Source organism: Pleurodeles waltl, chromosome 1_1 (genome assembly GCF_031143425.1).
Source record: "Pleurodeles waltl isolate 20211129_DDA chromosome 1_1, aPleWal1.hap1.20221129, whole genome shotgun sequence".
Taxonomy (NCBI): domain Eukaryota; kingdom Metazoa; phylum Chordata; class Amphibia; order Caudata; family Salamandridae; genus Pleurodeles; species Pleurodeles waltl.
Window position 1 is genome coordinate 607,219,439 of NC_090436.1, and position 12,161 is coordinate 607,231,599.

At 46.4% G+C, this 12,161-nt stretch overlaps 1 protein-coding gene across 1 annotated transcript in view; it reads left to right on the forward strand.

Annotated features, from left to right (window-relative positions):
• The window catches only part of MAN2A1 (mannosidase alpha class 2A member 1), a 652,784-nt gene that overhangs the window by 599,631 nt on the left and 40,992 nt on the right, over positions 1-12,161 (forward strand). Inside the window, exon 21 of the mRNA XM_069226405.1 lies at positions 6,748-6,858. Coding sequence (XP_069082506.1) covers positions 6,748-6,858 — 111 coding nt within the window. The remainder of the gene's footprint in view (positions 1-6,747; positions 6,859-12,161) is intronic.

Sequence of the window (12,161 nt, forward strand, 5' to 3'; positions counted from 1 at the left end):
TATTGGAGAGATTGGGAGAGTTAAAATTAGCTCTGAGCCTTAAACATCACTTTAATGAATCAGGGAAAGGTTCAGGCCAAGATTAAAAACCATAGAGAGTGAATGCGGGAATGATGTCCCACTGCACTCTACACAGAGGAAAAAGGTAGTGTCCCTAATCCTGTCAAAATATGGTCAACATGTTTCGCGTCTTGATGGTCAACGAATGATCCCATGACGCTTCATCAGGACCATAACTTCTACTTCTCCTATTCAAAAAGTGCAATAAAAAGTACTAGGTAGTCACTTACTGAATGAAGACAAATCGTCAACGTCAGTTGGTCAATCAGTCGCCCTGCATAAAAGTGGAAGGATAAAGGTACATTGGTGCAAAGGTAAAAAGAGACGCACAGTGTGGTGCAATCACAGCAAACAGATCCCCAGTGTGCCACAGACGAAATAGAAAAAAATTAAAAATAGGCTTACCATCCCATAGTCGAGAATGAGCTTCCTAGGAACGCACACGCCTCAACCAAAGGAGAATTACTAGGCATGAAAACAATGTGGTAACGTACAAATGAAATATACATTGAAATATTCATAGTTTGAAAACAATGGGAGCCAACGCCAAATGCACAATAGCAAGTCTGGTCATGTGACACGTAGATGGAGTTCAAACTGTCACAAAAAATCCAACATACATAAATCCAGACCAAGACCTTAGCAAAGGGGCTTTCTTACTGCCAAACACCAGTGTAACAAACAATGGTAATAATCCAGAGTCAAGACATTCGACCCTATGTACAAAGGAGGACTTACTTTCGTTTTTATATTGGTTACAACAAAAGTTAAGCCCATTAAGAGCTATAAAACTAGGCCTAGATGTTGGCAAACCCCAGTAAAGTAAGGAGCATGCACGTTCTAAACGGACCCCTTAAAATGAAAACGAAAGCCCTCTATACAGGGCAGACTTACTTTATTCTCTCCTCGGTGATACTGGTAACCTGAATTCAGCCGCGCGCCTGTAGACACCGGTGCAGCGTGGCGGGGCTGTTTGAATACATAAATGAAGACGTGCTCGATCGCGTCTAGATTCGGAAGTAGTAACAAGTGGTTGCGACCCTCAAGGGCTATAGAAGTAAAAGGAGGACATGTCTTACACCCAGCGGCCATCTTGAAAATCCGAGCCATGTCTGCTCGGATAGACAAAATTGAACCTAATCCGTATTGTGCCCAGGCCTGCGTATGGTATTAGGACTCTGGGCCAGCGTGTGAAAGCTCTTTAAAAAAAGGGGGATATACTGTGTTGTATCCGTGACTAGGCAAAGTGATAGTAACTCTGCTGGCTAAAAGGTAGTCAAAATCAAAGTGGGACTCTCATCAGGTTCTAGGTTTATGGAGATGGCGGGCATCTTACTGGTAGAAGTACTTCCCCATAAGATACTGTGTAGAGAAGGGCCATCTAAAATATAGAGAGAGTTTATGAATGGGGCACAAAAAGGTAGAATATAAAGAGGCTGCCAAAAATCTCAGCTGTTGGCTGGGCTCTGAATGGCTGAGTATTTTGATGACCTAAAGGAGAACGAATCTAAAAGTAAGGAACCACAAAAATAGTGATTGACACAGACAACTCAAAAAAGGACCCACATTCAATAATAGTTATTATCAGGCCTCAGGTAGATCAATCGGTCATGAGAAATGTAAGGGTTCAGATCAAAGGGCTTCTAACAATTAGGGTGTCAAAGTATTCCAAGGAATCTCATAATTTAAACCCTCACTATAAGTCATGAGTCTAAACACCCGTCGTTGTTCAATTCTAAATAGATATTTGGGAACGTTACTGTTGTATCTCGGCACCTGTAGGGCGATCCACCACATGTCATCAGGGCCATGATTGGCTTCTAGAGAGTGCAAGCTTAGTTCCGTTGTAATGCGAGAGCACCTAATGTTGCTCCGATGTCCATTAATCCTCTGTTTCACTGGTCGAGTCGTCATCCCAATGTACAGGAGATCATGTAGATACACTGTCGTGTATTGCAATTAGTGTGTCTGTTCAAGTACCAGGTACCAAAATAATTCAGGTCCACTCTGTCAATTTGTTTTGTGAGAGGGCAGACGTTACAGGAACCACAAGGGTGGTGTCCAGTAACCGGAGGCAAGTTCCATAAAGTAGTCTGTCTTGCTGGGTCCTGTTGTTGACGAGGACATGTATGAACAACCAGATCTCGTATATTGGGAGACCTTTTAAAAGCAAAAAGAGGCCTCGGGATGTGAGTGCCGCCACTCTGTAATACAATGTGTGACATTAGCCATGAAAAAGATTTCTTTTCAATTTGAAGATGCTCTGTTCCATCAGATTCGGGGTACTTCTATGGGCAGTACTTTCACACCGAGTCTGGCCTGTTTGTATATGTACCACTTTGAGAGAACGTTTATCTTACCAACATCCAATCCTTTTCATGATAATATCACACTGTGGGAGATATATAGATGATACCCTCATCATTTGGTAGGGCCCCCTCGAGGATGTATATCACTTCACTCATTGGGTCAATACCCTGGACCCCTTTTTGAAATTCACCGCTCATGCTTCATCCACACAAGTTTCCTTTCTGGATCTGGCGATCAAGATCGATAATGGCAAACTTGCAACGGACACCACAAACGTACCGACTGTAATAGCTTACTTCTGTACGATAGCCATCATCCTAAGGCCCTGCGTGACAATCTGCCAGTTGGCCAGTTTCTCAGGCTACGTCGCAATTGCAGCTCAGTCCAATCTTTTGACACTCAGGCTCTTGACCTTAAACAAAAACTGACCAATTGACGTTACCCTAAGAATATCATTAATCCAGCCTACAAGAGGGCCCGCAATAATCATAGAGATGCATTATTGGCACCTGTGCTTAGGGAACCAGAAAATCGTCTGACATGTGTATCCATGTACACTCCCCTGTCCAACACTGTGAAAAAACTCATTAGTAAACGTTGGAATATTCTACAAAGTGGCGGCACTCACATCCCGAGGCCTCTTTTTGCTTTTAAAAGGTTTCCCAATATACGAGATCTGGTTGTTCATACACGTCCTCGTCAACAACAGGACCCAGCAAGACAGGCTACTTTATGGAACTTGCCTCTGGTTACTGGACACCACCCTTGTAGTTCCTGTAATGTCTGCCCTCTCACAAAACGAATTGACAGAGTGGACCTGAATTATTTTGGTACCTGGTACTTGAACAGACACACTTATTGCAATACACGACATTGTATCTACATGATCTCCTGTCCTTGCAATTGAAAGTACATTGGGATGACAACTCGACCGGTGAAACAGAGGACTAATGAACATCGGAGCAACATTAGGTGCTCTCGCATTACAACGGAACTGAGCTCGCACTTTCTAGAAGCCAATCATGGCCCTGATGACATGTGGTGGATTGTCCTACAGGTGCCGAGATACAACAGTAACAATCCCAAATATCTATTTAGAATTGAACAACGATGGGTGTTTAGACTCAAGACTTATAGTGAGGGTTTAAATGATGAGATTCCTTGGAATACTTTGACACCCTAATTGTTAGAAGCCCTTGGATCTGAACCTTTACATTTCTAATGACCCATTGATCTACCTAAGGCCTGATAATAACTATTATTGAATGTGGGTCTTTTTTTGAGTTGTCTGTGTCAATCACTATTTTTGTGGTTCCTTACTTTTAGATTCGTTCTCCTTTAGCTGAGATGTTTGGCAGCCTCTTTATATTCTACCTTTTTGCGCCCCATTCATAAACTCTCTCTATATTTTAGATTGCCCTTCTCTACACAGTATCTTACTGGGAAGTACTTCTACCAGTAAGATGGCCACCATCTCCATAAACCTAGAACCTGATGAGAGTCGCACTTTGATTTTTACTACCTTTTAGCCAGCAGAGTTACTATCCCTTTGCCTAGTCACGGATATAACACAGTATATCCCCCTTTTTTTAAAGAGCTTTCACACGCTGGCCCAGGGTCCTAATACCATACACTTTGTATGAGTTTTCTGATAGTTAGATTGCTGATACTGAAATTGTTATTCCATTCGAGGGTACGGGACTTGGAAATTTAGCTACTTTTGTCTGTCGACATAGCTGAAAAAAGGGGAAAAAAGTAAGATGCAATTTATAAGGGTTTTTCATAAATATGCAACACTCTATTTTATCCTCCAAAAAATAATTTTGTCGCTGTAGGTTCTGAAGTTTAAAGATGATCCCCTAAATATTCAGTTTCAGAGAAGCACACACACCTAATGTCCTCATGTTCCCAGCAATTCTTGGCATGAGAGAGCGATCCACTTAATAAGGTTCTGAATGAGAACACTAATCCGACACCCACCCAGGTCTGGCTTCTATCATCTGTTTGGTTTTACCATACCTTATATGGTGGTTGCCATTCACCACACACCACGCAAGCCATATCAAAGTTGTCCTAGGCATGGTGTCTCTGCTGATGCTGGAGCTGTGATTCAGTGACAGCCATCAGGAAAAAAGGAAGATGTACAAGGCCCAAGAGGATACTTACACCTTGGTGGCTTCTGGTAAAGGGTGAGCCACCTTCCACAACTTCCCTTTAATCACCAACAACTCACCTATCTCCCCAACCCAGTAACAAAGTCGGTGGACAAGGCTTCAGTGGCATATGCCCACCTTTCTGGCTCCAAAAACAAGATCATTGATGGAATGCTTAAATTAATCACAGCCACTGGTAATCACTGGGGGCTACAACCCAATCTGTTTTATTTTTCCACCTCAGTTTGGAGCCAGCCCTATGCAAATCAGTCTTGACCTTGCTCCAGTTAAAACAGTGTAGCCTGCATTGCCAGGCAAGACCCTCCGTTTACTGGAACACAAGCAACCTAGTACTGTTTTTGCCCTTATTAGGGCTTATCAGCGAGGTATAGCACTGTGGCATGTTGGGCAAAAAACGATGGATTGGGATGTGGCCCCAGCAATTTCTAGTGGCTGAGATTAATTCAAGCATGCCATCAGTCCCCTTGTTTTTGTTGTCCTGTGTGTGACTGGTATGCCCAGAGGTTGGTCCTGTGCTCACTGTGACACTAGAACCAAGTTATACCTAAATGATGAGCCCTAATATGGGCAAACGTTACGTTACTTGTGGAGGATCTAGCTTGGCAATTTGGGGTGGACTGTTTCCTTGGAGCAGGGTTAAAACAGATTTGCCTATGGCCGGGTCCAAACAGAGGTTGCATAGTGGGTGAATAACGATAGATTGTAATGCGGCCCGAGCGATTGACAGCAGCTGAGATTAATTAAATCATCCCATCCATCACCTTGCTATTGTTGACCTTGGTGTCCCAGAACCAGCTAAGATTGGTTCCACAGTACTCAATGCTCGGCTTGTTACCTACTGCATCGTCCAGTAGCATTAGCAACACTTGCCCCGCTAAATGAAGTGGCATGCACACTAATGCTTGCTCTGTCACTTGGGTTTCAGTTGGTACCTTCTACTTGACCTGGGATGTTCATGTTAATGATAGCCTGGGTATACGATCACCCTTTAGAAGTATTTTTAATTCTACATGAGGGTACCAGGAACATGACAGCGTTATCTTCAAAGCTGTTTCTGTTAAATGTGGGGCATTATGCAATTGAGATTTAGGCCCTCATTTTGACTTTGATGGTCTTCCTTGAACCATATTACGAGTACTGCTGGATTTCTGCCACACTTTGGGCGGAAATCCAGCAGTAGTGCTGGCAGGCGGAGGCGCATGGGTGGTTCCGCCACCAGCCCTGCCAGGAGGACACTGCCCGCAGTATTATGTGCAATAATACGGCGTGGCGGTGTCCTGATGGCAGGGCGCTGCTGGAGGTGGAAGTGCCCCTTCCTGTTTCATGCCGGACAACCTCCCCCCATGGACCAGTTAAGACGGGGGCGGGAGTGTGGAGGGTGTTGTGTGTGAATGTGTATTTGGATGGGTGTGCATGCATGGTTGAATGCATGTATGAGTGCTGAGGTGAATGCGAGTATGGATGCGTGTGAGTGAATGTGTATGTATGTGTAGGTGAATGAGTGTATGCATGGTGTGTGTGGGTGTCTGTGTGCGTGTGCATTTATGCGGGGAGGGGGGTGGAGGTGCTCTGCCTATGGGGGGCAGGGGATGCTGTGCCTGGAGGGGGGATGGGGATTGGGGGGGGGATTTTTTTGCTTGCAGGTCTTGGGGGAATGGAGTTATCTACCGGTGACAGGAAAGAAATTCTCTGTCACCGGTAACCTTTCCGCTAGGGTTTTTTGTGGCAGTGCTACTGCAGCGGAAACCCTGGTGGAAGGGTGGCGCCTAATACCGCCGGCGGTCTTCTGTGGACTGCCGGTCAGAGATGCTCATCTCTGGTCCAGTGGGTCCGACTGCCCTGGAGATGTGGTAGGTTGGCAGAGACCAACCCCCCTCACTCATAATGTAGCGGTCTTCAGTGCCAGCCTGTTGGCGGTGAAACCGCCACCTTTGCCCTGGCTGTCAGAAGACCGCCAGGGCCATAATGATCCCCTTAGTGTATAATGGCAAGGGAAATTGGTGTAATTATCTTGTGTTGCAGACATATCAGTTGGCGTTGATTTTCCTTATACAATTCCGAGTTGCAATGTGTTTTTTTTTTCCAGTTGTTACTCTAATCATACGTGCAGTTTGTCATTGGCTGTTAATTCTAAATTATTCCTAATTTAAACTAGATTTTTAATGTATTTCCCCACTAATCCATGACTCTTGTGTTATCACAGGACGACTTTGGTCCTTCAGATGAGGCAGCCTTGATAATTCACAGGAAGGGTTTCGACTGCGGTTTTGAAAATAAAGACATGGGGCTACAGTGCTCCACTTCTCAGGGAAAGGTACATTACAATATGATATGTATATCTGAGGTTAATGTGAAGCGTGTGCAAACCGTTATCACCAGTCTAATTGCATTGGATCTTTGTTTTTATATTTTTTATTTTGCTGCTAATGGAGACACAGCATCAATCTTATGTTAGAAAAGTTGTGAGTGCATGTTTTCAAGATGAGGGGTTAGTGTCCCAGAAACATTGTGGTTAGCGCAACTTGAACTTTCTCCTGTGATGTTCAACGTGAACAAATATCTAACTGTTGTGGGTATCATTTAAAATTTTTGTTTTACATGCAGAATTTCCCCACGTATATGCTATTCAGCAGCCGCATTTGTGAAGTTATAGCATGTTTAAAACTATTGAATGTAGTATCTGATGTATTTCATTTCAAAATATGTCTTTAGGCGCCCTAAACATGTGCTGTTCAACCTATTACAAATAATATACAGAGAGTAGACATAGTGAAACATGTAATATTGACTGAATGAACATTTCAGATGGAATAGGTCTCAGGGATCAACATCTCTAAAAATGGTGTATCAAAGATCATTAGTGAGCTGTATTTTTTTGTAATTTCACCAGATCATAGTATCTAACCACAGTCTAATAGCTTAAACAAAATAATTTCCCGCTTTTTTAGGTCTGGCTTTTGACACAGTTTTAGAAGTTTCACCAGACTATATCGTTTTTCCAGATTTGGTCATAGGGCTGGATCAATTTTTCTGTTGTATTGGCAGTCATGTTTTGCTTCCGCACAGCATAACAGCATGGACAATAGCCAAGCATTGCTTATGGACATGCACTTTGATGGCTTCCATCCTTTTTGAGAGCAGGCAGACTCCGCGCTAGAGTGATTTAGGACTCCAGGGCTACAGGCAGGATCTTGGGCCTCTGTATGGCCACTTGTCACCCCCTTTCTGCCTTTCGCCCCTTTCGTGGACACTGAAGGAGTTTCCAACTGCATCAATACCCTCCCAGCGTGACAGCCAGAAAACTTCCACACATTTTTATAGTCCAGGATGTGGTTCCCACAGACTGCTTGAGACAAGTAGCCAGAGATTGGGCCAGTCCATCATTCTCCATCAGTCACAGCCGCAAAATACCCTTTAGTTTGCCCTCCTCCCATCATGGGCATCCAGTGAGGGGCAGGATATACCATAACTTGCCCCACTGGAGATCAGTAACAGTCTGTTGGGTAATACAAATTGTACAAGGGAGCCACTCTATCCCCTTTGTGGCTGCCTCACCACCTGTGCCACCCACTTAAAACCAGTTGACGGAAGGCCATCTTTCCCTTACTCCTCCAGGAAGTGATGCCTGTCTAGGCCATGGAGCTGTAGTGTGGGTGCCAGCTTCATAAGAAAGTAATGATTGCTATTCCTGCTATTTTCTGGTGCCCAAGAAGGACGGAGACCATCATCCTAAGCCAGACCTGTGCCTTTTATATATCTCTTCTCAAATAGTAGATATTCCAAATGCTCACGCTCACTCAAGTTCTGTCTGCCCTAGACCCGGGAGAATGGATGGTAGCATTGGATTTGCAGGATATGTATCTCCACAACCCCATCCTGCACGTCTGCAGGTGTTACCTGCTGTTCATGGTGGGCCACAGGCACTTTCAGTTTGCCATGCTATCCTTCGGCCTTAACAGTGCCCCTCGGATATTCACCAAGGTGATGGCCGTGGTTGCAGCACACCTGAGGAGGTCTGAGGTTCCAGACTTCCCCCACCTGGACGGTTGGCTGCTGAAGGCGAGATCGCCTGAGGTGGTCGTCTCGCAGCTTCATACTACAGAAAACCTCTGGGACTCACTGGGGTTCACTATCAGGGTTCCAAAGTCACACCTGACGCCCTCTCAAACACTCCCTGTCATCGGACTGCATTCTGAACCCAGCGCAGTTTTGGCTTATTCTTTTGAACAGGGTGAGTCCAGAATATTCAGGCTAGGATTCCGATGTTTTAGCCTCTATCCTGGATTTCAGTGAGACTGACTCTGAGACTGCTGTACCTCCATCCTCCACCTGCATCCTGCTGGCAGCACATGCCCATTGGCAGATGCAGGCTCTGTAATGGGACCTAAAGTTTCAATGAGCACAGCATTAGAGGAATCTCTTCGATATGATCCAGATCTTTGAGAAACTGCAAAAGGCCTGCAGTGCTGGCTAAGGAACTGTGAGTGGGTCAGTGGCAGACTCCTCTCCCTTCCCCAACCAGAGCTGACTGTAGTGACAGATGCGTCACTCCTAGGCTGGGGCGGTCATCTGGGAGAGGTGGAGATCAGAGAACTCTTTTCTCCGGTGGAGTCCGGACTCCACATAAACTTGCTGGAGCTTCAGAGATATCGCTTGCCGCCGAAGGTCTTTCTACCTTGGATCAAGGGAAAGCTAGTTCAGGTGTTCACGCACAACACCACCTCCATCTGGTATTGCAACAATCAGGATGGGGTGGGGTCACGGACCATTTGTCAAGAGGCTCTGTGAATCATGAATGGCGTTGGCATATGGAGGTTGTAAGGAAATGCCTTGCTTGGCATGGTTACCCCCTAACTTTTTGCCTTTTGTTGATGCCAGATATGATTGAAAATGTGCTGGGACCCTGCTAACCAGGCCCCAGCACCAGTGTTCTTTCCTTAAACTGTACCTTTGTTCCCACAATTGGCACAGCTCTGGCACACAGATAAGTCCCTTGTAAATGGTACCCCTGGTACCAAGGGCCCTGTGGCCAGGGAAGGTCTCTAATGGCTGCAGCATGTATTATGCCACCCTGGGGACCCCTCACTCAGCACATGCACACTGCCTCACAGCTTGTGTGTGCTGGTGGGGAGAAAATGACTAAGTCAACATGGCACTCCCCTCAGGGTGCCATGCCCACCTCTCACTGCCTGTGGCATAGTAAGTCACCCCTCTAGCAGGCCTTACAGCCCTAAGGCAGGGTGCACTATACCACAGGTGAGAGCATAGCTGCATGAGCACTATGCCCCTACAGTGTCTAAAAAAAACCTTGGACATTGTAAATGCAGGGTAGTCATAAAGAGAATATGGTCTGGCAGTCTGTCAATTCCGAACTCCACAGTTCCATAATGGCTACGCTGAAATCTGGGAAGTTTGGTATCAAACTTCTCAGCACAATAAATGCACACTGATGCCAGTGTGGAATTTATTGTAAAATACACCCAGATCGCATCTCAGAGATGCCCCCTGAATACCAGTCCGACTCCTAGTGCTAGGCTGACCAGTTTCTGCCAGCCTGCCACAACCAGACAAGTTTCTGGCCACATGGGGCGAGTGCCTTTGTCCCTCTGTGGCTAGGAGCCTGTGTTGGGTGGAGGTGCTTCTCACCTCCCCCTGCAGGAATTGTAACACGTGGCAGTGAGCCTCAAAGGCTCACAACTTTTGTTACAGCACCCCAGGGCATCCCAGCTAGTGGAAATGCCCGCCCCTCCTGCCACGGCTCCCACTTTTGGCGGCAAGTCCGGAGGAGATAATGAGAAAAACAAGGAGTTGTCAACTGCCAATCAGGACAGCCCCTAAGGTTCCCTGAGCTGAGGTGACCCCTGTCTTTAGAAATCCTCCATCTTGAGTTTGGAGGATTCCCCCAATAGGAATAGGGATGTGACCCCCTCCTCTCAGGGAGGAGGCACAAAGAGGGTGTAGCTACCCTCAAGGACAGTAGCCATTGGGTACTGCCCCCCAGACCTACACACACCCCTAAATTTAGTATTTAGGGGCGACCCTGAACCCAGGAAATCAGATTCCTGCAACCTGAAGAAAGAAGGACTGCTGACCTGAAAGCCCTGCAGAGACGACGGAGACGACAACTGACTTGGCCCCAGCCCTACTAGCCTGTCTCCAGACTCAAAGAACCTGCACAGCGACGCATCCAGCAGGACCAGCGACCCTTGAGGACTTAGAGGACTGCCCTGCACTTAAAGACCAAGAACCTCCCGAGAACAGCGGCACTGTTCAGCAACAGCAACAAACTTGCAACAAAGAAGCAACTTTTAAAGAGACTCTCACTTCCTGCCAGAAGCGTGAGTCTTCACACTCTGCACCCGACGTCCCTGGCTCGAGTCCAGGACAACAAACGTCGCAGAGAGGACTCCCAGGCGACTCCAACAATGTGGACACCCTGAGTCGACCTCCCTGCACCCCCACAGCGACGCCTGCATAGAGGATCCAGAGGCTCCCCATGACCGCGACTGCTTGGTAACAAAGGAACCCGACCCCTGGACCAAGCACTGCACCCGCAGCCCCCAGGACCGAGAGGAACCACCTACCAGTGCAGGAGTGACCAGCAGGCAGCCCTCATCCTAGCCCAGTCAGTGGCTGGTCCGAGAAGCCCCATGTGCCCTGCCTGCATTGCCTAAGTTACCCCCGGGTCACTCCATTGCTTCCAATAGCAAACCCGACGCCTACATTGCCTACTGCACCCGGCTGCCACTCTACCGCTGAGGGTGTGTTTTGTGGGCTTGTGTGTGTCCCCCTCAGTGCGTTACAAAACCCCCCTGGTCTGCTCCCTTGAGGACTCAGGTACTTAGCTGTAAGCTGACTAGGACCGGAGCACCCCTGTTCTTTATAGGCACCTATGTGTTTTGTGCCCTCCTTTGACCTCTGCACCAGACCGGCCCTGTGTTGCTGGTGCTGTGGCTTCAGGTTGCCTTGAACCCCCAACGGTGGGCTGCCTATGCCCAGGAGACTCACTGTGTAAGTCCTTTACTTACCTGAGTAACCTAACCGAACTTACCTCCCCCAGGAAGTGTTGATTTTTGCTCTGTGTCCACTTTTAAAATAGCTTATTGCCATTTTAACCAAAACTGTGTGTACTACTGTTTTAAATCAAAGTTCTATACTTACCTGTGTGAAGTACCTTGTATTTGATGTACTTACCTCAAATCTTGAATCTTGTGGTTCTAAAATAAATTAAGAAAATATATTTTTCTATATAAAAACTATTGGCCTGGAGTTAAGTCTGTGAGTGTGTGTTCCCCATTTATTGCCTGTGTGTGTACAACAAATGCTTATCACTACCCTCTGATAAGCCACCTGCTCGACCACACTACCACAAAATAGAGCACTAGTATTACCTAATTTTGCCGCTATCAACCTCCAAGGGGGAACCCTTGGACTCTGTGCACACTATCTCTCACTTTGAGATAGTTTGTACAGAGCCAACTTCCTACAGAGGTGGTGCAAGGCCTCTTCCAGGAGTGACAAAAGCAGTTCTGCACTCTGGAATTCCAAAGCGCTCTTACTCAGAGACGCTTTTCATATTGAGTGGAGCTCTGACCTCCTGTACACCTTTCTGCCAAT